This window comes from Carcharodon carcharias, chromosome X, assembly GCF_017639515.1.
Source record: "Carcharodon carcharias isolate sCarCar2 chromosome X, sCarCar2.pri, whole genome shotgun sequence".
NCBI lineage: Eukaryota > Metazoa > Chordata > Chondrichthyes > Lamniformes > Lamnidae > Carcharodon > Carcharodon carcharias.
Genome location: NC_054507.1, coordinates 26,062,685 through 26,089,650, shown reverse-complemented (window position 1 = coordinate 26,089,650; position 26,966 = coordinate 26,062,685). Strand labels below are relative to the sequence as shown.

Here is a 26,966-nt window from a genome sequence, read left to right as displayed (position 1 = left end):
CCCATGAGTCAGTGGGTATGTTTGATCTCTTCAGGGATGCTTTGAGAACATCCCTAAAGCATTTCCTCTGTCCTCCAGGGAGTCTCCCACTGCAACCGCAGAATCACGGTGCAGAAGAGGCCCTTCAGCCCATCAAGTCTGCACTGACACATGACAAACACCTGACCTACCTAATCCCATTTACCAGCACTTGGCCTATAGCCTTGAATGTTATGACGTGCCAAGTGCTCATCCAGGTATTTTTTAAAGGATATGAGGCAACCCGCTCCACCACTCTCCCAGGCAGTGCATTCCAGACCGTCACCACCCTCTGGGTAAAAAAGTTTTTCCTCACATCCCCCCTAAACCTCCTGCCCCTCACCTTGAACTTATGCCCCCTTGTGACTGACTCTTCGACTAAGGGGAACAGCTGCTTCCTATCCACCCTGTCCATGTCCCTCATAATCTTGTACACCTCGATCAGGTCGCCCCTCAGTCTTCTCTGCTCCAACGAAAACAACCCAAGTCTATCCAACCTCTCTTCATAACTTAAATGTTTCATCCCAGGCAACATCCTGGTGAATCTCCTCTGCACCCCCTCCAGTGCAATCACATCCTTCCTATAATGTGGTGACCAGAACTGCACACAGTACTCCAGCTGTGGCCTCACCAAGGTACTATGCAACTCCAACATGACCTCCCTACTTTTGTAATCTGTGCCTCCATTGATAAAGGCAAGTGTCCCATATGCCTTTCTCACCACCCCACGAACATGCCCCTCCGCCTTCAGAGATCTATGGACACACACGCCAAGGTCCCTTTGTTCCTCAGAACTTCCTAGTGCCATGCCATTCATTGAATACTCCCTTGTCAAATTACTCCTTCACACTTTTCAGGGTTAAATTTCATCTGCCACTTATCTGCCCATTTGACCATCCCATCTATATCTTCTTGTAGCCCAAGACATTCAACCTCACTGTTAACCACCTGGCCAATCTTTGTATCATCCGCAAACTTACTAATCCTATCCCCCACAGTCATCTATGTTGTTTATATGAATGACAAATAATAGGGGACCAAACACAGATCCCTGTGGTATGCCACTGGACACTGGCTTCCAGTCACTAAAGCATCCTTCTGTCTTCACCACCTGTCTCCTACAACTAAGCCAATTTTGAATCCACCTTATTAAATTACCCTGTATCCCATGTGCCTTTGCCTTCTTTTATAAGTCTCCCATGTGGGACCTTGTCAAAGGCTTTGCTGAAATCCATATAAACTACATCAACTGCACTACCCTCATCTATACACCTGGTCACCTCCTCTAAAAATTAATCAAATTTGTTAGGCATGACCTCCCTCTGACAAAGCCTTGCTGACTATCCCTGATCAAACCTTGCCTCTCCAAGTGGAGATAGATACTATCCAACAGAGGGCGCTGGTGAGAAATGACTGAAACATTCTGGGAGAAGTCATCGCAGCCACCACGGCTCAGGAAGGAACTGAGGAGAAGGACTCTTGCACTCAACAGAAGGAAAGGCATCCAACAGAGGGCGCTGGTGAGAAGTGACTGAAGCATTCTGGGAGAAGTCATTGCAGCCACTGCGACTCAGGAGGGAATCGAGGAGGACCCACTGTCAAGGAACAGAATAGCCGCAAACATTACATTGCTGTAATGTTTCCATCCCTCCCTCCTCCTCAAACCTAAAAAAAAGAGAGGAAGAGGCAGTGCCTTCAGGAGTGCACCAGACCTGCAAGGGACACTCTTCTGAAAGTGGATTTTAAAGAAAAAGCAGCTGATTGGTGAGTAATCCTGGGAGCAGACTCGGAAGAGGAGCACCGGAGTGGTGAATATAAATCTAGCTTACCTCGGGGATTCGTGGCCTTGTCTCCAGGGAGCAGACTTGGGGGGAGGAGCACCGGAGCGGTGAGTATAAATCTAGCTTACCTCGGGGATTCGTGGCCTTGTCTCTAGGGAGCAGACTCGGAGGGAGGAGCACCGGAGCGGTGACCTCGGGGCACAGAGTAACTGAAGCTAAAACTGAAAAAGTGACGTCACAGGAAAGCTGTGACCTGATTGGTTGGTAGGAAATTGGCACCAAATTTGAAAAAAAAACACTGCAAAGCTAATTAATAAATTAATTATCTAAGTAGAGATGGCTGGGCAGGTGATGTGCTGTAGCTGTATGATGTGGGAGCTGGCAGATCCCATTGCGAGCCACAGTGATCACATCTGCAGCAAGTGTTGGTTGCTAGAGGAACTCCGGCTCAGAATTGATGAGCTGGAGTCCAAGCTCCAGACGCTGCGGCACATCCAGGAGGGGGAGAGTTACCTGGACGCTTTGTATCAGGAAGTGGTCACACCTGGTAGATTAAGTACCTCAAGTCCGGTCAGTGATCAGGGTCAGCAGGGTGTGACTGCAAGTGAGGCAGGTAGAGGGATCCTGTGTTCAGAAACAGAGGAGCCTCAGCTCTTGACCTTGTCCAACAGGTACGAGGTACTTGCTCCCTGTGTGGATGAGGAACATGGCTGTAGGGAGGATGAGCCAGCTGACCACGGCACCGTGGCACAGGAGGCCATTCAAGAGTGGGGAGCAAAAAGACAAGTGGTAGTTGTAGGGGATTCTATAATTAGGAGAATTGATAGCTTCCTTTGTAAGCAGGATCGAGAGTCCCACGTGGTATGTTGCCTGCCCGGTGCCAGGGTGAGGGACATCTCTGACCAGATATTGGAGAGGGAGGGGGAGGATCCAGTTGTTGTGGTCCACGTCGGGACAAATAACATAGGTAAGACTAGGAAAGAGGACCTGTTTGGGGATTATCAGGAGCTAGGAACTAAATTATAGAATAGGTCCTCAACGGTTATAATCTCCGGATTACTACCCAAGCCACGTGCAAATTGGCATAGGGATGCGAGAGTAAGGGAAGTAAACACGTGGCTAAAGGAGTGGTGCGGGAAAGAGGGGTTCCATTTTGTGGGGCACTGGCGTCAGTATTGGAACAGGAGGGAGCTGTACCATTGGGACAGTCTCCACCTGAACCGATCTGGGACCAATGTTCTAGTGAAAAGGGTAGATAGGGTGGTCAACAGGACTAGAAAGTTGGGGGGGGAGGGAAGGGTAAAACTCCAAGAAGTATGACTAATGGGAAACAAAGCAGCAGGTTAGCGTGTGGGTGGGGGGTGGATTCAACTTCTTGGAAAATTATGAAAAACTGAAAAGAAAGGAGAGCCCAGGAGAGGCTATTAAAGTCTCCAGAACACAAAATGGGACAGAGTGTTTGGAAAGGGCTAGGAATCGAACTTCAAACACATCAGATAAAGGGATGACAATGAGAAAGGGGACGGGAAATACAGGACTGAAGGTGTTGTATCTGAATGCATGCAGTATACGAAATAAGGTAAATGAGCTTGTGGCGCAGATTGAAATTGGCAGGTATGATATGGTGGGCATTACGGAGACATGGCTGCAAGGGGATCAGGACTGGGAGCTAAATATCCAAGGATATACATCCTATCGAAAAGATAGGCAGGTTGGCAGAGGGGGTGGGGTTGCTTTGTTAGTAAGAAATGAAATTAAATCGATAGCAAGAAATGATGTAGGGTCAGATGATGTAGAATCTGTGTGGGTAGAGTTGAGTAACCACAAAGGTAATAAAAACCATAATGGGAGTTATGTACAGGCCTCCAAACAGTAGTCAGGATGTGGGGCACAAGATACACCAGGAGATAGAAAAGGTTTGTAAGAAAGGCAAGGTTACAGTGATCATGGGGGATTTCAATATGCAGGTAGACTGGGAAAATCAGGTTAGTAGTGGATCCCAAGAAAAGGAATTTGTGGAATGTCTACGAGATGGCTTTTTGGAACAGCTTGTGGTGGAGCCCACTAGGGAACAGGCAATTCTAGATTTAGTGATGTGTAATGAGGCAGATTTCATAAGGGAGCTTAAGGTGAAGGAACCCTTAGGTGGAAGTGACCATAATATGATAGAATTTAGAATTTACCCTGCAATTTTGAGAGGAAAAAGCTGGTATCAGATGTAATGGTATTATGTTTCCAGGACCCGCTTCTACCTCCAACCCAAAATCCACAAGCAGAACTGTCCCGGCAGACCGACCGTGTCAGCCTGTTCCTGCCCCACAGAACTCATTTCTCGTTATCTTGACTCCCTTCTCTCTCCCCTTGTCCAGTCCCTTCCCACCTACATCCGTGATTCCTCTGACATCTTATGTCACATCAATAATTTCCAGTTCCCTGTACCCAACTGCTTCCTCTTCACCATGGACGTCCAATCCCTCTACACCTCCATCCCCCACCAGGATGGTCTGAGGGCTCTTAGCTTCTTCCTCGAACAGAGACCCGAACAATCCCCATCCACCATTACTCTCCTCCGTCTGGCTGAACTTGTTCTCACACTGAACAATTTCTCCTTCAACTCCTCCCACTTCCTCCAAATAAAAGGTGTGGCTATGGATACCCACATGGGCCCCAGCTATGCCTGTCTCTTTATGGGGTATGTGGAACATTCCTTGTTCCAGTCCTACTCCGGCCCCCTCCCACAACTCTTTCTCCAGTACATCGATGATTACTTCGGTGCTGCTTCATGCTCTCGTCGGGACCTGGAAAAATTTATTAATTTTGCTTCCAATTTCCACTCCTCCATCATTTTCACATGGTCCATCTCTGACACTTCCCTTCCCTTCCTTGACCTCTCTGTCTCAATTTCTGGTGATAGACTGTCCACCAATATCCATTACAAGCCTACCGACTCCCACAGCTACCTCGACTACAGCTCCTCACACCCTGCTTCCTGTAAGGACTCCATCCCATTCTCTCAGTTCCTTCGCCTCCGTCGCATCTGTTCTGATGATGCTACCTTCAAAAACAGTTCCTCTGACATGTCCTCCTTCTTCCTTAACCGAGGTTTTCCACCCACGGTGGTTGACAGGGCCCTCAACCGTGTCCGGCCCTTCTCGCGCGCATCCGCCCTCACGCCTTCTCCTCCCTCCCAGAAACATGATAGGGTCCCCCATGTCCTCACTTATCACCCCACCAGCCTCCGCATTCAAAGGATCATTCTCCGCCATTTCCGCCAACTCCAGCATGATGCCACCACCAAACACATCTTCCCTTCACCCCGTCGGCATTCTGTAGAGATCATTCCCTCCGGGACACCCTGGTCCACTCCTCCATTATCCCCTACTCCTCAACCCCCCACCTATGGCACCTCCCCATGCCCACGCAAAAGATGCAACACCTGCCCCTTCACTTCGTCTCTCCTCACCGTCCAAGGGCCCAAACACTCCTTTCAAGTGAAGCAGCATTTCACTTGCATTTCCACTAACTTAGTCTACTGCATTCATTGCTCCCAATGCGGTCTCCTCTACATTGGAGAGACCAAACGTAAACTGGGCGACCACTTTGCAGAACACCTGCGGTCTGTCCACAAGAAAGACCCAAACCTCCCTGTCGCTTGCCATTTTAACACTCCACCCTGCTATCTTGCCCACATGTCTGTCCTTGGCTTGCTGCATTGTTCCAGTGAAGCCCAACGCAAACTGGAGGATCAGCACCTCATCTTCCAACTAGGCACTTTACAGCCTTCCGGACTGAATATTGAATTCAACAACTTTAGATCTTGAACTCCCTCTTCCATCCCCACCCCCTTTCCGTTTCTTCCCCCTTCCTTTTGTTTTTTCCAATAATTTATATAGATTTTTCTTTTCCCACCTATTTACATTATTTTTAAATCTATATCTTTTATGCCCTGCTAGTCTTTCCACCCCACCCCCACTAGAGCTGTACCTTGAGTGTCCTGCCATCCATTCTTAATTAGCACATTCATTTAGATAATATCACCACCTTCAACACCTCTTTGTTCTTTTGTCTGTGACATCTTTTGATTATCTGCTCCTATCACTGCTTGCTTGTCCCTACAACCACAGCCCCCCCACTTCTCTTCTGCCCCCCTCCCCCCACCTTAAACCAGCTTATATTTCACCCCTCTCCTAATATTCACTCAGTTTTGTTGAAGGGTCATGAGGACTCAAAATGTCAACTCCTTTCTTCTCCGCCGATGCTGCCAGACCTGCTGAGTTTTTCCAGGTAATTCTGTTTTTGTAACGGTATTACAGTTGAATAAAGGCAACTACAGAGGCATGAGGGAGGAGCTGGCCAGAATTGACTGGGAGGTGAGCCTAGCAGGAAAGACAGTGGAACAGCAATGGCAGGAGTTTCTGGGAGTAATTTGGGAGACACAGCAAAAATTCATGCCTAGGGAGAAGAAGCATACTAAAGAGAGGACGAGGCAACCATGGCTGACAAGGGAAGTCAGGGACAGCATAAAAGCTAAAGAGAAAGCATACAATGTGGCGAAGAGCAGTGGGAAACCAGGGGATTGGGAAGCCTACAAAGACCAACAGAGAACAACTAAAAAGAAATAAGGAGGGAGAAGATTAAATCCGAGGGTAAACTAGCCAGTAATATAAAAGAAGATTGCAAGAGTTTTTTTAGATATCTAAAGGGTAAGAGAGAGGCAAAAGTGGACATTGGGCCGCTGGAAAATAACGCTGGAGAAGTAGTAGTGGGGAACAAAGAAATGGCGGAGGAACTGAATAGGTACTTTACGTCAGTCTTCACAGTGGAAGACACGAGTGATATCCCCAAAATTCAAGAGAGTCGGGGGGCAGAGGTGAGTATGGTGGCCATTACCAAGGAGAAGGTGCTAGGAAAACTGAAAGGTCTGAAGGTGGATAAATCACCTGAACCAGATGGATTACACCCCAGAGTTCTGAAGGAGATAGCTGAAGAGATAGTGGAGGCGTTAGTGGTGATCTTTCAGGAATCACTTGAGTCAGGGAGGATCCCAGAGGACTGGAAAATCGCTAATGTAACCCCCCTGTTTAAGAAGGGAGTGAGGCAAAAGACGGGAAATTACAGGCCGATTAGCCTGACCTCGGTCGTTGGTAAGATTTTAGAGTCCATTATTAAGGATGAGATTTCAGAATACTTGGAAGTGCATGGTAAAATCGGGCAAAATCAGCATGGTTTCATCAAGGGGAGGTCATGCCTGACTAATCTGTTAGAATTCTTTGAGGAGGTAACAAGTAGGTTAGACAAAGGCGAGCCAATGGATGTTATCTACTTGGACTTCCAGAAGGCCTTTGACAAGGTGCCGCACAGGAGGCTGCTCAGAAATATAAGAGCCCATGGTGTTAGAGGCAAGGTATCAGCATGGATAGAAGACTGGCTGTCTGGCAGGAGGCAGAGAGTGAGGATAAGGGGGTCCTTCTCAGGGTGGCGGCCGGTGACTAGTGGAGTTCCGCAGGAGTCAGTGTTGGGACCACAACTTTTCACTTTATACATTAATGATCTAGATGAAGGAACTGGGGGTATCCTGGCTAAGTTTGCAGATGATACAAAGATAGGTGGAGGGAAAGATAGTATTGAGGCGGGGAGGCTGCAGAAGGATTTGGACAGGTTAGGAGAATGGACAAAGGAGTGGCAGATGGAATACAATGCGGGGAAGTGTGAGGTCATGCACTTTGGTAGGAAGAATAGAAGCATGGACTATTTTCTAAATGGGGAGAGAATTCAGAAATCTGGAGTGCAAAGGAACTTGGGAGTTCTAGTCCAGGATTCTCTTAAGGTTAACTTGCAGGTTGAGTTGGTAATTAGGAAGGCAAATGCAATGTTGGCATTTATTTCGAGAGGACTAGAATATAAAAGCAGGGATGCGCTGCTGAGGCTTTATAAGGCTCTGGTCAGACCACATTTAGAATATTGTGAGCAATTTTGGGCCCCGTATCTCAGGAAGGATGTTCTGGCCCTGGAGAGGATCCAGAGGTGGTTCACAAGAATGATCCCAGGAATGAAAGGCTTAACATATGAGGAACGTTTGAGGTCTATACTCGATGGCGTTTAGAAGGAAGAGGGGGGATCTGATTGAAACTTACAGAATACTGAAAGGCCTGGATAGAGTGGACGTGGGAAAGATGTTTCCTTTAGTAGGAGAGACTAGGACCCGAGGGCACAGCCTCAGAGTAAAGGGAAGACCTTTTAGAACAGAGATGAAGAGAAACTTCTTTAGCCAGAGAGTGGTGAATCTATGGAATTCATTGTCACAGAAGGCTGTGGAGGCCAGGTCATTGAGTGTATTTAAGACTGAGATAGATAGGTTCTTGATTGGTAAGGGGATCAAAGGTTACAGGGAGAAGGCGGGAGAATGGGGTTGAGAAACTTATCAGCCATGATTGAATGGCGGAGCAGACTTGATGGGCCGCTTGGCCTAATTTCTGCTCCTATGTCTTATGGTCTTATGATTTCGTTCAGAAATTTCTCCAATAATTTCCCTACCACTGATGTGAAACTCACTAGCCTGTAGTTCCCTGGCTTATCTCTACAACCCTTCTTAAATAGCGGAACCACATTAGCTGCTCTCCAGTCCTCTGGCATCTCTCCCGTGGCCAGAGAGGAATTAAAAATTTGGTTCAGAGCCCTGCGATCTCCTCCCTTGCCTCCCTCAGCAGTCTGGGACACAAATCATCCGGACCTGAAGATTTGTCCACTTTTAAGCCTGCCAACACCTCCAATACCTTGTCACTCCCTATATCAATTTGCTTAAGAACCTCGCAGTCTCTCTCCCCGAGTTCCATACCTTCATCCTCATTCTCTTGGGTGAAGATGGACATGAAGTATTCATTCAACACTCTAGCGATGTCCTCTGGCTCCACCCGTAGATTGCCCCCTTGGTCCCTTATGGGCCCTATTCTTTCCCTGGTTATCCTCTTCCCATTGATATACTTATAGAATATCTTGGGATTTTCCCTACTTTTACCAGCCAGAGCTTTCTCATATCCCTTCTTTGCTCTTCTAATTGCTTTCTTAAGCTCCACCCTGCACTGTCTGTACTCCACTAATGCCTCCGCTGATTTGCTTCTCTTGTACCTGCTAAAAGCCTCTCTTTTCCTTCTCATTGTAACCTGAATATCTCTGGTCATCCATGGTTCTCTGGGCTTGTTACTCCTTCCTATCACCCTAGAGGGAACATGTTGAACCTGTACCCTCCCCATTTCCTTTTTGAACAGCCCCCCCACTGTTCCTCTGTAGATTTCCCCACAAGTAACTGTTCCCAGTCTACCTTGGCCAGATCCTGCCTTATTTTACTAAAATCCACTCTCCCCCAGTCCAAAACATTTTTTTGCAACTTGTTGATTTCTTTGTCTATAACAAACTTAAACTGTACCATGTTGTGGTTGCTATCACTAAAATTCTCACCCTCCACCACCTCAGCCACCTGTCCAGCTTCATTCCCCAGAATTAGGTCCAGCAATGCATCGTCCCTTGTTGGACCCTCTACATATTGACCTAAGAAGTTCTCCTGTACACATTTCAAGAAATCCACTCCATCCAAGCCCGTTACACACCTCCACAAATTGTGCACATATTTGCTCCTCAATTTCCCGCTGACTATCTGAGTGTCTATAATAAACAGCATTCCGAGTAGAGCAGTTGCTTCTGGAGTCTGGTGGGAGGCATACAAATGACATGTCCTGCCTGGCAAAGCTGGTTTTGAGTGATTAGTGCCTCGATACTTGGGAAGTTGGCTTGCCCAGCCTTCGACCAAAGGCTGAGCTGGTACGTTGGAGGTGATGGTGAACCATCCCCTCCCAGTGGCCGAGGAATTCTTTCCAGAATTGCAGTATGTTTCTCAGCCATCTAGAGGCACAATCCTCACTGCATGGCAAATTCAGGAAAAGTGAGAGGAACAGCACCAACCACTGTATATGGCTTTTTTCGACCTCATGAAAGCCTTTGACTCTGTTAACCCTGAAGATTTATGGAATATCCTCAAATTTGGGTGCCCTCAGAAATTTGTTACCATCCTTCGCCTACTCTATGATGACATGCAAGCTGTGATCCTCACCAAGGGAACCACAATGGACCCTGTCGCAGTGAAAACTGGGCTCAAACAAGGATCTGTCATTGCACCAACTCTCTTCTCCCTTTCTTCGCTGCAATACTGCACCTCAACTCCAGTAAATTACCCACAGGCATGAAGAGAATCTACAGAACAGACAGGAAACTGTTCAAAACAAAAAAACTGCGGATGCTGGAAATCCAAAACAAAAACAGAATTACCTGGAAAAACTCAGCAGGTCTGGCAGCATCGGCGGAGAAGAAAAGAGTTGACGTTTCGAGTCCTCATGACCCTTCGACAGAACTTGAGTTCGAGTCCAGGAAAGAGCTGAAATATAAGCTGGTTTAAGGTGTGTGTGTGGGGGGGCGGAGAGATAGAGAGACAGAGAGGTGGAGAGGGTTGGTGTGGTTGTAGGGACAAACAAGCAGTGATAGAAGCAGATCATCAAAAGATGTCAACGACAATAGTACAATAGAACACATAGGTGTTAAAGTTAAAGTTGGTGATATTATCTAAACGAATGTGCTAATTAAGAATGGATGGTAGGGCACTCAAGGTATAGCTCTAGTGGGTTTTTTTTTAATTTTTTTTTAATAATGGAAATAGGTGGGAAAAGGAAAATCTTTATAATTTATTGGAAAAAAAAAGAAGGGGGAAACAGAAAGGGGGTGGGGATGGGGGAGGGAGCTCACGACCTAAAGTTGTTGAATTCAATATTCAGTCCGGAAGGCTGTAAAGTCCCTAGTCGGAAGATGAGGTGTTGTTCCTCCAGTTTGCGTTGGGCTTCACTGGAACAATGCAGCAAGCCAAGGACAGACATGTGGGCAAGACAGCAGGGTGGAGTGTTAAAATGGCAAGCGACAGGGAGGTTTGGGTCATTCTTGCGGACAGACCGCAGGTGTTCTGCAAAGCGGTCGCCCAGCTTACGTTTGGTCTCTCCAATGTAGAGGAGACCACATTGGGAGCAACGAATGCAGTAGACTAAGTTGGGGGAAATGCAAGTGAAATGCTGCTTCACTTGAAAGGAGTGTTTGGGTCCTTGGACGGTGAGGAGAGAGGAAGTGAAGGGGCAGGTGTTGCATCTTTTGCGTGGGCATGGGGTTGTGCCATAGGAGGGGGTTGAGGAGTAGGGGGTGATGGAGGAGTGGACCAGGGTGTCCCGGAGGGAGCGATCCCTACGGAATGCCGATAAGGGGGGTGAAGGGAAGATGTGTTTGGTGGTGGCATCATGCTGGAGTTGGCGGAAATGGCGGAGGATGATCCTTTGAATGCGGAGGCTGGGGGGTTGATAAGTGAGGACAAGGGAGACATGATAGGGTCCCCCTTGTCCTCACTTATCAACCCCCCAGCCTCCGCATTCAAAGGATCATCCTCCGCCATTTCCGCCAACTCCAGCATGATGCCACCACCAAACACATCTTCCCTTCACCCCCCTTATCGGCATTCCGTAGGGATCGCTCCCTCCGGGACACCCTGGTCCACTCCTCCATCACCCCCTACTCCTCAACCCCCTCCTATGGCACAACCCCATGCCCACGCAAAAGATGCAACACCTGCCCCTTCACTTCCTCTCTCCTCACCGTCCAAGGACCCAAACACTCCTTTCAAGTGAAGCAGCATTTCACTTGCATTTCCCCCAACTTAGTCTACTGCATTTGTTGCTCCCAATGTGGTCTCCTCTACATTGGAGAGACCAAACGTAAGCTGGGCGACCGCTTTGCAGAACACCTGCGGTCTGTCCGCAAGAATGACCCAAACCTCCCTGTCGCTTGCCATTTTAACACTCCACCCTGCTCTCTTGCCCACATGTCTGTCCTTGGCTTGCTGCATTGTTCCAGTGAAGCCCAACGCAAACTGGAGGAACAACACCTCATCTTCCGACTAGGGACTTTACAGCCTTCCGGACTGAATATTGAATTCAACAACTTTAGGTCGTGAGCTCCCTCCCCCATCCCCACCCCCTTTCTGTTTCCCCCTTCTTTTTTTTTCCAATAAATTATAAAGATTTTCCTTTTCCCACCTATTTCCATTATTAAAAAAAAAAATTAAAAAAAAACCCACTAGAGCTATACCTTGAGTGCCCTACCATCCATTCTTAATTAGCACATTCGTTTAGATAATATCACCAACTTTAACTTTAACACCTATGTGTTCTATTGTACTATTGTCGTTGACATCTTTTGATGATCTGCTTCTATCACTGCTTGTTTGTCCCTACAACCACACCAACCCCCTCCACCTCTCTGTCTCTCTATCTCTCCGCCCCCCCACACACACACCTTAAACCAGCTTATATTTCAGCTCTTTCCTGGACTCGAACTCAAGTTCTGTCGAAGGGTCATGAGGACTCGAAACGTCAACTCTTTTCTTCTCCGCCGATGCTGCCAGACCTGCTGAGTTTTTCCAGGTAATTCTGTTTTTGTTTAGGAAACTGTTCAACCTACGCCACCTTCAGTCCAAAACCAAAACCACTCCAACCTCAGTCACAGAGTTTCAGTATGCAGATGACACTTGTGAGGGCATTCACTTGGAAACTGAGCTCCAGATCATTGTTGATGCTTTCTCTGAAACATATGAGAAAATGGGCCTTTTACTAAACACCCAGAAAACCAAGCTCCTCTTCCAACCAGCTCCCGTTGCAGAACATCTCCCCCCTCCCCACAATGAGGCAATTAAAATCAATGGTGAGATCCTGGAAAATGTGGACCATTTTCTCTATCTTAGGAACTTCCTCTCGACAAAGGCAGATGGTGACACTATCAGTACAGTTGCTATAAAAAAAGCAACAAGCTGAAGCTCTGTTTATCAGTGTTTATTTTTTTGCTTGCATGCAGCAAAATAGATGCCATGTGGCCCTTTGAGATTTCCATGCCTTGTACTTCCTGATTCTTTTCAGTCTATAATGCTGAAACTCCAGCACGTGATGTGATTCTTTTATTTTTTTGTTGATGACAGATGTACAATTAGTTCTATTATTCCACAGTAAATGAAAGCTCTATAGCAACAGTTTATGCGCAGGTGAGATGAATCTCCTTTGTGTATTCTGTTGCCAAGGGGAGATGGAACCCTGGTTCCCTGGGCTCATCAATTTGGCCAAGACTGGGTGCTTATTGGAGCACTTATATGTTGCTATGATACTCACCTTCCTCATTCAAAAAGACCTTATTGAACCGTAGTCCGCTGGGCTCTTTGCCCACATACTGGTGAACAAAGTCGGTGCCGAATTCATTAACTGCGATGGCGTACTCCAGCGGCTTTATGCAGGATTGTAAACAGAAGGGGATTTTGGTGTCTCCAACGGAGTGTCTGTAGGGAGAGGGACAAACAAAATGGCCAACTTCAGATAACTACATCAAGCAATCAGTTTTGTTTATTTGTAAAAAGCGATAAACATAATCAAAACTGGTATGGCTTTAATTCTATTTTCACTCAGGTGCTAATGGCAATGATGCCATGTTGTTCAATTCTTTTGGCACAGAAATTGGCTTGTGTCCAGTGAGTCATTTTGTATGGCCTAATTGATGAACAGAATCCAATTTAAACAGCTTCATATCACTTTTGGGCACCAACAGCGGTTCAAGAAGAAGGCAATCCATCATCTTCTCAAAGGCAAAGGCAATAAATGCCAGCCTTGCCAGCAACACCCACAACATGAAAATTGATGTAAATAAACACAATGATTAACACAGCCATGGACAAAGTAGTCGTTGCACAGTACAGAAAGATTTAACGGACGGTACCATTAACAGTTCAGCTCTCCGTGAAGCAGTCCATGTCCAAAAGCAGCAAGACCTGGACCTGACAAGTGGCAAGTAATATTTGTGCCAGGCAATGACCATCTTCAACAAGAGACTCTAACTGTCTTCTCCCCTTGACATTCAATGACATTACCATTGTTGAATCCCCCAGTATCAACATCCTGGGGGTTACCATTGACCAGAAACTGAACTGGACCAGCCATATAAATACTGTGGCTACAAGAGCAGGTCAGAGGCTAGGAATCCTGCAGAGAGTAACTCACCTCCTGACTCCCTGTCCACCATCTACAAAGCACATGTCAGGAGTGTGATGGAATACTCTCCACTCGGCCTGGATGAGTGCGCTCCAACAACACTCAAGAAACTTGACACCGTCCAGGACAAAGCAGCCCCGCTTGATTGGCACCCCATCCACAAACATTCACTCCCTCCACCACCGATGCACAGTGGCAGCAGTGTGTACCATCTACAAGATGCACTGCAGGAATTCACCAAGGCTCCTTAGACAGCACCTTCCAAACCCATGACCACTACCATCTAGAAGGACAAGGGCAGCAGACACATGGGAACACCACCACCTGCAAGTTCCCCTCCAAGCCACTCACCATCCTGACTTGGAAATATATCATCGTTCTTTCATTGTCTCTGGGTCAAAATCCTGGAACTCCCTCCCTAACAGCACAGTGAGTGTACCTACACCACAGGGACTGCAGCAGTTCAAGAAGGTGGCTCACCATCACCTTCTCAAGGGCAATAGGGATGGGCAATAAATGCTGGCCCAGCCAGCGACACCCACATCACATAAATGAATGAAAAAAAAACAATTCAGCTACCTATGTAGTATCCATAAAATTCTCAAGCAGGATTGCTGTAATCCATTGTGGCTTTGACATTGAGGAAGCCTGAATGGGGAGACCATCCCCTTAGCCAAAATATCCTTCTCTGAAAACAGTTCTCCCTCCTTTTTCCCATTCCCAAGGGGAAACAACAGGAATACTTGCTATTTAGAAATAAGCTATACCAGGACTGCCATGTATGCCATGTGATGACCTTCAGTTTGAACGTAATAAATTTAAAGCTTACCTCTGTCCATCCACAGTACATAGAGAAACCCCCCACAGATCTGGGCTGAACTTGGCCAGTTGTGGAATGTAGTCTGCAACCTGCGAACAATATAATTACTTTTAAGTTTGGGTACGGGAGACTGTAAACAACAACAACTTACATTTATATAGTGCATTTAATGAAGAAACACATCTCAAGGCACTAAATAGAGCAGTATAGAAAACAGACACTGAGCCAAAGACAGATATTAGAAGAGATGAACAAAAGCTTGGTCAGAGAGGTAATTTTAAGGACAGTCTTAAAATGAGGAGAAGATGTTAGTACAGTTTGGGGAGGGGATTTAAGAGCTTGGGGTCCAGTTGTTTGCAAGCATGGTCACAAGTGGCACAAAAGGCTAAAGTCAGAGAAATGGAGAGTTCAAGAGTGTAATTAATAACCTGAAACCAAATCCTCTGGTATAAAGCACTTAGCTGTCACTCAGCACACTTCACCATTACCTGATGCTAGGGCCAAGTGTGGTGCCAGCTGATGTTGGCACTGTTTGACATAATTCTGGTCAAAGTGACTTGCCTCCACTCTCCCAAGGACTCTACAATTACCTGCAACAAACTGTAAATCCGCCATTTCACAACTTACCTTACCAGAGGTCTTCTTTCTTGCATTCTCATAAAGCCGGTTTATGTGTGAGGAAAATACTTCAAAGTCAGGAATGACAAATTTTTTCCTGAAGGCCTGGGTCAGCAGCACAATGTTACTTCCAAAAAACCTTAACCAGAAAGACAAATGATGAAAGTGATCAGCTCAGCATCGACCCATATGGTGGATTACAAGGGTTATTCACATTTCAAATTCAGAGTCAATGCAAAACAGTAAATGCTTCACAATAGTGCCAAAGGTAGTGTAAAACCATCCCAAAAATAAGATCCCCAGCTTTAATCTATAAATGCTGTCAAACGTAAATTACATTCTGATTCATCTATAGTAAATGTGTGATAGTGAATCATAATTGTCTTCAATGGACACCATTCCACTCTGCACCGATCTCCAGCATTCTGGATAAACCCCTGACCTCACCCACTTATTTGCTTCAATTATCAAAATTGTGCTTGTTGAAATCAAAGAACAAACAGAAACCGCCTTAAACAAAGTGGAACTCCCAACATGTGTTTTAGTCAATTAATTTAGTAGATGATTATGGTAGCTCTAGGGCCAGTGCAGTAATTGGAGAGAGTCTAAAGGATCTGGTATCTCTAAGGTCAGTGCAATGGGTGGAGAATGTTGATACAGAGATATGTTCGTGTTAATTATTTTTCTAACCATTCATTTTTCAAACATATCTAGTTTTAAACACCTCCTTTGTGAACCACATTTAATTCCTTTGTTTCCTGAATAAGATGCAAAAACAGTTATTTCAGCCAACCATGTGTCCCTCAGGGTGTGCGAATTTTATCACTCAAATAAGGTTACCAACTCTGGTTGGGTATTCCTTAAGGTTTCATTTCATGACACACACTCCTGCCATTGGCCCATCTTCCAGATGCACTGCCATTCCATGCTAATTGGAAAGGGAACAGAGGCTTACCCAATTGGATTAATCTTGACTGCTCATGAATCAGCCTTCCCCTATGCCATCTCCAATATCTTTATAAATAATAAATGAAACTGTTCAAAGAGAAAGAAAAGATGCTTTTAAAAAAAATGTCCCTATGATTTGTCTCCTTGGTTGCTCAAAGCATAGAATATTAGAATCATTATGGCACAGAAGGAGGCCATCTGGCCCATTTAGTCCAAGCTAGCTCTCTGTAGAGCAATCCAGTCAGTCCCATTCCCCCTCATGTTCTATCCCAGTAGCTCTGCAAGATTATTTCCCTCAAGTGCCCATCCAATTTCCTTTTGTCTCTGCTTCCACCACCCTTGTGGGCAGTGAGTTTTCTTTATTCATTCATGGGATCTGGGCATCGCTGGCTAGGCCAGCATTTATTGCCTATCCCTAATTGCCTTTGAGAAGTTGGTGGTGAGCTGCCTTCTTGAACCGCTGCAGTCAATGTGGTGTAGGTACACCCACAGTGCTGTTAGGGTGGGAGTTGCAGGATTTTGACCCAACAACAGTGAAGGAACAGCCGATATATTTCCAAGTCAGGATGGTGAGTGGCTTGGAGGGGAACTTGCAGGTGGTGGTGTTCCCATGTGTCTGTTGAACTTGTCCTTCTAGATGGTAGAGGTTGTGGGTTTGGAAAGTGCTGTCTTAGGTCATTACCACTCTGTGTAAAAAGGTTCTTCCTCTCATCTCCCCCTGTACTTCTTGCCCTTAGATCTGTGTCCCCTAGTTCTTCTACCATCAGTAATGGAAACAGCTTTTCTTTGTCTACCTTATCTAAACTGGTCATCATTTTGTACCCCTCTATCAGATCTTCCCTCAACTTCCTTTGCTCTGCGCAATGTCCTGATAATTAATCTTCAATTGCAAGAGACTTCAGGATAATTTGGGGAGTGTTGGAAAGCTGGCACTCAAGTCAACCATCAGAACCTGTTCAGAGCACGAGTTCTACACACAATTATTTTAAATACCTTTCTGAGTTTTTGCTGTACCGACCTCCGGAGTAAATTTCTCCTTTAAAAATAACCAGGTATATTTAAAAAGAGTACTGTATATAATCGATCACAGAGCAAATGTGAAGGGCATAGTGTTCATAAGTGAATTCTGAGCCACTTTTCTTTGCTGCTTAATTCTATTTTCTGCTACAAGAACCTGGCTCTTCTTCAAAACTGGATTTGATTCCAATTATGACATATAATGAGAAGTGTAAATATAAACTCAGCCCTTTAAATACCAACACAGTGTGACTGGATGGTTTATGACCTTTCCAGCATCAGCAGGCTCAGGGCAATGCAGGGTCAGTGCTGTCTATACTCTGCCTACTATTTCAACGTGCAGTATCCGTATGCAACATTTGAGGGATGTTGCACTGGATTATTCTACAGGCCTCCATGAGCTCACTTAAACACATTCCAGCTCATACACCTGTCAGGACTTTGTGGTTTAGGCTGGTAGAAGCTCTCTCTGCCAGCTCTCTTGATCACAGGGATATCAGAAAGACTTAGTCCCTAATTCCATTGAATAGTTTTAGCCCCCTCACATCACAAGCTTAACAGTTTTATGAGGAGAAAGAGATAAGAAAAAAGGGAGCAAAGAAAAATAAATCACACCAAGCAGTGAACATGACCTACAAGATATACAAAATGAAGGTTACACTTAGGGCAGTTTTATTGAACCCAATCACCACATCAAAACAAAATTGTAAACCCCTTCCAAAAAATTAGTATTGGCAATGAGAATTACATCCCAGTGGTATGGTTCAAACATGGAGTTGTGGAAAAGATGGGCATGGGTTTAGGAAGTGACAACATGTTCAAGGAGGAAAGGGTGGTTGGAAGGACAAGGGGCTTAAGGGTGGAATTTTTGAGGAGGGAGTGATGATGGCAGATTTGAAAAGAAAGATGGACAATACCTAAGGAGAGGGAACTGTTTACAATATCAGCCAGCATAGGGACCAGGAAGTGAAGTTGAAGGAAGTGAAGTCAGCATTTAGTGGGATAGGATCAATGGAACAGGAGGTGCATCCATGGACAAAATGAGCTCAGAAAGGACAAGGGAAGATAGAAGAGGAACTAGAGAAAGATGCAAGATGATGCAATTAAACAAGGAAGAAAGGAAACCTTTATTCCATGTGTTTAAGTTGGATTCAGATCCAGATCCCAGAGGTGAAAGGGCTTATCCACTATCATTACAGTAAGTGGACATTGGCCATCCTAACCAAACCAGTGAAAAATTAAATAACCAGTGTGTAATGAGCAGGAAGAATTCCAATCCTTGCCCAGCATGCCAACAGCAGGTTAAAGACTGACCATCAGGCAAGTTATCCAAGTATGACTTTTCCAGACTGGAGATAAGATGAGACTCCACAAGGCCACATTGGAACAGACAAGATAGAACATGTTTCAGTGACAAAATGTTGAAGTGGGCTTCAGACATAGTGGCTTCCACCCTTCTTCTAAATTCCGTCTGTAAGAGGGAGATGCTGGACAAGTCTGTGTATCCAAATTCTGCCCAGGCTATACAGTCAAAAACAGATGAAGAGGACATTTCACCCACCATCATTTCCATTTTACTGGAATAATACACCCATGGTACTAGCATTCCATTTTCCCCTGATCAAAGTCACATTTGTGTTGAGCTGACCGGTAGCACAGTGTTAGTAAGAGAGTCTTGTAACCTGATGCAATATATAAGTTACTGTAATTGTATCTGCAGTCCTTAAATGAGATGTGGACTAGCTCACATTACTGACCTACCAGTGGACCAGTAAGTCCAGAAACTCCTCCCCATCCTTCCTGGCATTTGTAGCTATCTGTTGGCTCTTACTTAAAATGTCCAGAAGTGTCCACGCCTAAAACTACAAAGCCAGACAGTTCTCAAACAGCTCTTGTCTGCTTTCATAGTGTGTTTTCATAGTTAATGTCATATTTCTTCTGAAAATTAGTTGTGCTCTAGAATTTTTATTTTTCCTCCCTTAGTACCCCAGGCCACTTTGTTTCTTTCGTAAGGTTTTAATTTCAAAAAGCTCAACTTGTTGAATTTATATTCCTCCCCAAGTTCTCAGTGGGATTATGTGGGAGCAGTCTTGGGTTATCCGTGCAAATCACACAATGGAACAGTCTCTTATGAAAAGAGCGGAGTAACATTTCTTTGGAAATAAAATGGAAGGCTTAACAGATCAGCTTACTTATTGAGACTACCAGAGCAGATTTTTGATTATTGGCCTAAGCAGACCTATCCCAAGACTAGTACAGGTCTCTGGCCAGACTTGGTCATGATTATGACATTTGAATGATTGGAGTTCTTTCAGTGTTAGTAGCTGTGTTTTGAATTCCACCCATAATGTAATCAGGCAGCTTCAAGGGTCCAGAACCCATCAACTCCCAAGATGGCTATCCAATTACAAATCCACAACTCAGCTGTAACCAAAGGGAGAGTGGATGTCAGGAAAGGAGAGGAGGGGAGCTTTGTTTTCAAAATGAATGAATGATTAAGTAACGATAATTAATGAATGAATGATAATGAGTACTTTCTAAACAGGTGTCTGTCCATGGTGACTCCACTTGAAGAATTCTGTACTGTCTGACGCAGGAGGTCCATGCAGTATTTTAGCCGGGGGTCGGAGGTCAGCAGTCCTGTTGATTTCAATGCCTGCATTTGAAATAAAAAGGCACAAATGAGATGAGATTTGAATCAAATGAAAGGCCACTAGGTGTCTGGAAATTGTGGCAGGACTTCAAAAGAAGACAAAATAAGAGCAACATTTTACTTCAGTTTAGATTTTGAAACTTTTTCAGAAAAAGCTATCTTTCTTTTCCCCTCACCAGTTTTCTCTCTGCCTGCCCTCTTCTCTTCTCTCCTGAAGTCGCTGACTCCTTGCTGGGGTATGATTCCACTGGGGGCCAACCACCCTATGGTATCTCATCCCAGGTGATCACCCTTCAACACGAGAGTCTGGACATTTGAGTGACGATGGGCTATTCAATACTGGGCATCGCAGCCAACTAATTCTTTCACCCAATTCCCAAACATGCACACTTCAAGCAGGGGTTACTGGATAGTGATCAGGAGCAGGAACCCTGACTGATTTTTCCCCTTCATTTCCAACATAAGGTTGCCCAGGGAAATTACTATGTTCCTTCTGCCATCTCGGCTGAGATCAGCTAACTCAGTATATGAAAAAGGGTTTTCTTTTCTTAATTGTAATAAGCATGCATTTTGGATTGATTATGGAATGAGTTGAGATAGAGACCAACTAAACAAGAACTTGGTGCTAAACGCCACTAGTAAACTGCAGTGTAAAAGAACAGTCGCATTCAATTCAAAGTTATGCATCATTCATAGGTAGATATGGAGACAGTGAGCCTGATCCCCTAATGACTGAGTCAATGACCCCACTCCCTGTCCATATTGAGCCATATGGACCAGGTTCAATCTCTTGTTGGTATTGAGTTGATATCAATAGTAGGATTGCTATTTTTGTTCTCCAAATGCCCTGCCAATCAGGGAGCAAAACAAAGTCAGAGTTCCTGTCCCTGATCACTATCCACTGGCTCCTATGAATTTATAGGCATTAGATGGGGGTTTGCTATGATGCTCCCCACAGTCAAGCAGCCTGCTGATGCTCATTGACTTGGCTCACGCATGAAGAGTGGCCATGTGGCTCAGGCTCTTTGTGTGTCTGGCACCTGTGGAACAAGCAAGTACTTGGGCAGTGCTTGAACTCTACCTTAAGAATCCTGTTCATTTGAGGAGGATTATCCCAAGCATGGAGTTTAATGTGGGAAAATGTGAGGTTGTCCACTTTGGCAGGAAGAACAGAAAAGCAGAATATTATTTAAATAGAGAGAGGCTGCAGAACGCTGCCTTGGTGTCCTTGTACATGAATCACAAAAAAGTCAGCATGCAGGTACAACAAATAATTACAATGGCAAACTGAATATTGGCTTTTATTGCAAGGGGGATGGAGTATAAAAGTAGGGAAGTCTTGCTACAACTGTATATGGCATTGGTGAGACCACACCTGGAGCACTATGTACAATTCTGGCCTCCTTACTTAAGGAGGGATATACTTGCATTGGAAGGCTGATTCCTGGGATGAAAGGGTTTGTGTTATGAGGAAAGGTTGAGCAGGTTGGGCCTGTACTCATTGGAGTTTAGAAGAATGAGAGGTGATCTTATTGAAACATATAAGATTCTGAGGGGGGGCTTGATAGGGTGGATACTGAGAGGATGTTTGCCCCTCGTGGGGGAATCTAGAACGAGGGGGGACAGTTTCAGAATAAGGGGTCTCCCATTTAAAACAGAGATGAGAAGGAATTTCTTCTCAGAGGATGGTTAGTGTTTGGAATTGGTTCCAGAGAGCAATGGAGGCTGGGTCATTCCCCCACACCTCAGCCCCCAATAACCATGAGGACTAGACAAGACAGTTCTGCAATGATGAATTTAGGGCTAATCTCAGCACAGAAGCGCTTCTAGTTCTCTTTGGAAAACAAGAACAGATTAACCCATCCACTCTATTGAATGTCAAATTGATTGTTTGCATTGTGTAAGTGTTTGCTCAATGTTGGCTTTCTGCTGTGCTCCTGCTCTGCACTGTATCTGTGTTTAAATAAATCCTTCCAAATAAAAAGCCCATCTGCTACTCAGAAGGATTTCAATAATTCAGTCTTTCAACCAGTCGACCACATCCAACCGGACCTTTGGCAAGATTGAGAGCAACTGGGAGCCCTTTACATTTAGTGAGGTGTTCCAATACTCAGGTTGGATTACTGTTGGTGAGAAGTTGAGCATTAAATCGTGAAGGACCAAATTTACATAAGAGTTGTTAATCATCAACGTGTTAATTTCCGGAATTCCGGAAGTTTTTGCAATATTTCTAGGATTATGGGAGAGATATTCCTGCAAGAGAGGGCCTTCGGAGGAGGATGAGTAAGGGAGAAAACCAAAGAGGAAAACAAAAAGAGCAGCATTTTATCCAAAATTAGTTTATTTGCCACACACTTCATTCCCTTAGTGAAGAGGCAAGGGGAGGACTCTCTTGGTGCTTTTACGGTATTTGGTAAAACAGCATCTGTCTATGGAGAGCCCGCTCCATGTGTCACTCTCACCCTTTAGTGGGGTTTCAGTCTCCAGGCGTGACATTAGTCATCTCAATTTCTCTGCTTGTCTCACCCATTCTAACCTGTCTCTGTCTGAACTTGCTGCGCTCCGTTCTCTCAGGTCCAACCCTGACATTGTCATCAAACCTGCTGACAAGGGTGGTGCTGTTGTTGTCTGGCGCATTGACCTCTACCTCGCAGAGGCTGAGCGTCAATTCACAGACACTTCCTCCTACCTCTCCCTGGACCATGACCCCACCACTGAACATCAAGCCATTGTTTCCAGGACTGTCACTGACCTCATCTCCTCTGGAGATCTTCCTTCCACAGCTTCCAACCTGATAGTCGCCCAACCTCGGACGGCCCGCTTCTACCTTCTACCCAAAATCCACAAACAGGACTGCCCCGGCAGACTGATCGTGTCAGCCTGTTCCTGCCCCACGGAACTCATTTCTCGCTATTGACTCCCTTCTCTCTCCCCTTGTCCAGTCCCTTCCCACCTACATCTGTGATTCCTTTGACACTCTACATCACATCAACAATTTCCAGTTCTCTGGCCCCAACTGCCTCCTCTTCACCATGGACGTCCAATCCCTCTACACCTCCATCCCCCACCGGGATGGTCTGGTGGCTCTCCGTTTCTTCCTCGAACAGAGGCCCGAACAATCCCCATCCACCATTACTCTCCTCCGTCTGGCTGAACTTGTTCTCACACTGAATAATTTCTCCTTTAATTCCTCTCACTCCTCCAAATAAGAGGTGTGGCTATGGGTATCCACATGGGCCCCAGCTATGCCTGCCTCTTTATGGGGGATGTGGAACATTCCTTGTTCCAGTCCTACTCCGGCCCCCTCCCACAACTCTTTCTCCGGTACATTGATGATTACTTTGGTGCTGCTTCATGCTCTCGTCGGGACCTGGAAAAATTTATTAATTTTGCTTCCAATTTCCACCCCTCCATCATTTTCACATGGTCCATTTCTGACACTTCCCTTCCCTTCCTTGACCTCTCTGTCTCAATTTCTGGTGATAGACTGTCCACCAATATCCATTACAAGCCTACCGACTCCCACAGCTACCTCGACTACAGCTCCTCACACCCCACTTCCTATAAGGACTCCATCCCATTCTCTCAGTTCCTTCACCTCCGTCGCATCTGTTCTGATGATGCCACTTTCAAAAACAGTTCCTCTGACATGTCCTCCTTCTTCCTTAACCGAGGTTTTCCACCCACGGTGGTTGACAGGGCCCTCAACCGTGTCCGGCCCATCTCCTGCGCATCCGCCCTCGCCTTCTCCTCCCTCCCAGAAACATGATAGGGTCCCCCTTGTCCTCACTTATCACCCCACCAGCCTCCACATTCAAAGGATCATCCTCCGCCATTTCTGCCAACACCAGCATGATGCCACCACCAAACACATCTTCCCTTCACCCCCCCCCGGAGGCATTCCGTAGGGATCATTCCTTCCGGGACACCCTGGTTCACTCCTCCATCACCCCCTACTCCTCAACCCCCTCCCACGGCACCTTCCCATGCAACCGCAGAAGATGCAACACCTGCCCCTTCACTTCCCCTCTCCTCACCGTCCAAGGGCCCAAACACTCTTTTCAAGTGAAGCAGCATTTCACTTGCACTTCCCTCAACTTAGTCTACTGCATTCGTTGCTCCCAATGCGGTTTCCTCTACATCGGAGAAACCATACGCAGTCTGGGTGACCGCTTTGCAGAAGACCTTCAGTCTGTCCGCAAGCATTACCCAGACCTCCCTGTCGCTTGCCATTTCAACACTCCACCCTGCTCTCATGCCCACATGTCTGTCCTTGGCCTGCTGCAATGTTCCAGTGAAGCTCAACGCAAACTGGAGGAACAACATTTCATCTTCCAACTAGGCACTTTACAGCTTTCCAGACTGAATATTGAGTTCAACAATTTTAGATCATGAACTCTCTCCTCCATCCCCACCCACTTTCCATTTTTTCCCCCTCCTTTTTGTTTTTTCCAATAATTTATATAGATTTTTCTTTTCCCACCTATTTCCATTATTTTTAAGTGTATTTCCCTCCATTGTTTTATCTCTACCTTTTAGCCTTTTTCGATTCCTTCACCCCACCCCCACTAGGGCTATCTGTACCTTGCTTGTCCTGCTTTCTACCCTTAATTAGCACATTCCTTAGATAATATCACCACCTTCAACACCTCTTTGTCCTTTTGACTGTGACATGTTTTGGTTATCTCCACCTATCACTGGCCCTCTATCCAGCTCTACTTGTCCCACCCCCCCCCCACCCCAACCCCCCCATCCCCTTAAACCAGCTTATATTTCACCTCTTCTATTTTTCCTTAGTTCTGTTGAAGGGTCATGAGGACTCGAAACGTTAACTGTGTTCCTCTCCACCGATGCTGCCAGACCTGCTGAGTTTTTCCAGGTATTTCTGTTTTTGTTTTGGATTTCCAGCATTCGCAGTTCTTTGCTTTTATTTCAGTCTCCAGGCTCCACTTGTGTATGCCGAAATAAGACTTGTTTGCGTGAAGACACGTGACTGGGTGTCACTATTCACTGCAGTAATAGGTTAGTTTAAACCAATGGCAGGTTCTAGATCCAGATTTTCATGGGTGCACTACAATGCCATTAGTTCCATCAATGTCAGAGTATTACCACTGAGAAGTGCACAAGACCGACGGAGAACTATATGTCTATTATTCGCTGTGTTGCTGTGATGACTGGACCTTTAGCAAGTGCGTAAGACTCTTCCGATATTGCCTTTAATCCTTGTTCATAATGGTTCACTCGCCATTCAGTAACTTCCACTCCCACCAGCGCCCGACAAATGCAGAAACCCCAGAGCTGAATCTGCCCGCATTTTGCCGCAGCTTATTGGAGCACTAAAGCCTGGTGTTGCAAGGCAGCCGCGTTCAGATTTTAAAATAGATTCTGTCAACCGGGGAAGAGTGCGTGGTCCAGGGAATCTTAAGTATGGAGGGGGTAAAACAATCAAATAGATTTAAAAATGAGAGAAACTTTTAATGTGTGATCTTACAGAATCTGACCATTGGGAATAGTGCTTGAGAAAAGAGCGTCATAGATTGCAAATAGCGCTTGAGTTAATGGTTTACAGTGAGACAACAAGAGTCTTTCATTTTAAAACGTGACTGTCCATAGAAGGAACTGAGACTTGAATAATCACGGTCTGATATCTTACAATTAAAGCTGTATGGTAAAGGTCAGACATAAGCAGCGTAACAAAGATGTTGCTTTGTGTGAGAAGGCAAGGCAGGTTAGCCCCTTCGGTGTGCGTTTGCTTACACTGATAAACTTGGGGATCGGAATCTGCTCATGTCCCTCGGTGATTGTGTAGAAAAGCATGTCCTCCAGTCCTGGCATCAGGCCCGGTTTGTGCTTCCTCCTAGGGACAGACAAGCGCAATAAGCGTGACAATAATATCACATTTCAACAGCCACCCATCAGAAACTGACCTGATCGGGCAGTCAACTGGATCTGTCCAACAGCACCTTGTGGAAACCGAATTGCATTGATTTGTCTGCAAACTGTATAACTGTCCATCTGCCCAAACTATTGGTCAGCAAAAATAGATGGTCATTTTACGTTGGCGGTTTCATCTCCTTTGGTACATAGCACTTTGATGGCACCTTAGCGTTAAATTTGATTTTTCATGGGCGAACAATCGGATTAAAATAGTGTACAAAGCAACTTTATTTGTTTACATGTTCACCATTCAACTGAAGATGAACAACACCAAGTAACATTTAAATAGCACCCGATAAAGATTTCAAGATGCTTCATAGAGGAGGATCCTGAGCACTAATGGAAGAGTTAAAAAAGATGGTTGAAGAGGTAGATTTGAAGGAGGCTTTTGACGGCTGGAGCAGGTAGCAAGAAAGAACTTGCATTTATAAAGCACCTTAGCGCCCTCAGGGTGTCCCAAAGTGCTTCGCATCCAATAAATGGCTTTGAAGTGCAGTTACTCTTATGTCGGCAAACACAGCGGTCAATTTGCGCACAGCAAAGTCCCACAAACAACAAGTGAGACAAATTACCAGTTAATCTATTGTTGATAGTGTTTGAAGGATGAATGATATAGTCCCTGCTTGTCTTTGAAGAATGCCAACGATCTTTTACATTTACCTGAACCACCTGACCAGTGCCTAGATTTAATGCTTCGGCCAAAAGATGGATGAGGAATGACTGGTTGGGAGAATTTTCCAGAATCTAGGGCCAGTACAACTGAAGGTAGAGTGGAGGGAGCCCAGTGCGTAAGTCAGAACAGAGGGCAAATTCTAAGACATAGGGCTGGAGAAGGCAGCTGAGGTAGAATGGGATGAGGCCAAGGAGGGACTTGTAAATAAGAATATTTAATTGAAGGACATGGAGTCAAAGGAAGTCAAGGATGGAGCAATAAGAGAGAGGGATACACAAGTAGCAGAGTTGGAAGAGTTAGAGTATACAGAGAGTACACAGAAAGACTGCCAGCAAAGAGACCATTAAAGAAGGCAAGTCTGGAGATAATGTAGAAAATTTTTAGAAATGAT

The 26,966-nt window shown here is 45.5% G+C and overlaps 1 protein-coding gene across 2 annotated transcripts in view; it reads right to left on the bottom strand.

Moving 5' to 3' along the window:
* LOC121273275 (glutaminase kidney isoform, mitochondrial-like) overlaps positions 1-26,966 on the bottom strand; it is a 72,122-nt gene that overhangs the window by 34,224 nt on the left and 10,932 nt on the right. Inside the window, exons 2-6 of one of the 2 annotated variants that reach the window (XM_041180336.1) lie at positions 25,723-25,822; positions 19,847-19,968; positions 15,357-15,486; positions 14,739-14,818; positions 13,040-13,203 (exon numbers count right to left, since the gene is read on the bottom strand). In XM_041180336.1, the coding sequence (XP_041036270.1) occupies positions 13,040-13,203; positions 14,739-14,818; positions 15,357-15,486; positions 19,847-19,968; positions 25,723-25,822 (596 nt within the window). Of the gene's footprint in view, positions 1-13,039; positions 13,204-14,738; positions 14,819-15,356; positions 15,487-19,846; positions 19,969-25,722; positions 25,823-25,892; positions 25,929-26,966 lie in introns of those variants that run through there. The other variant, XM_041180337.1, reaches the window with a different exon arrangement.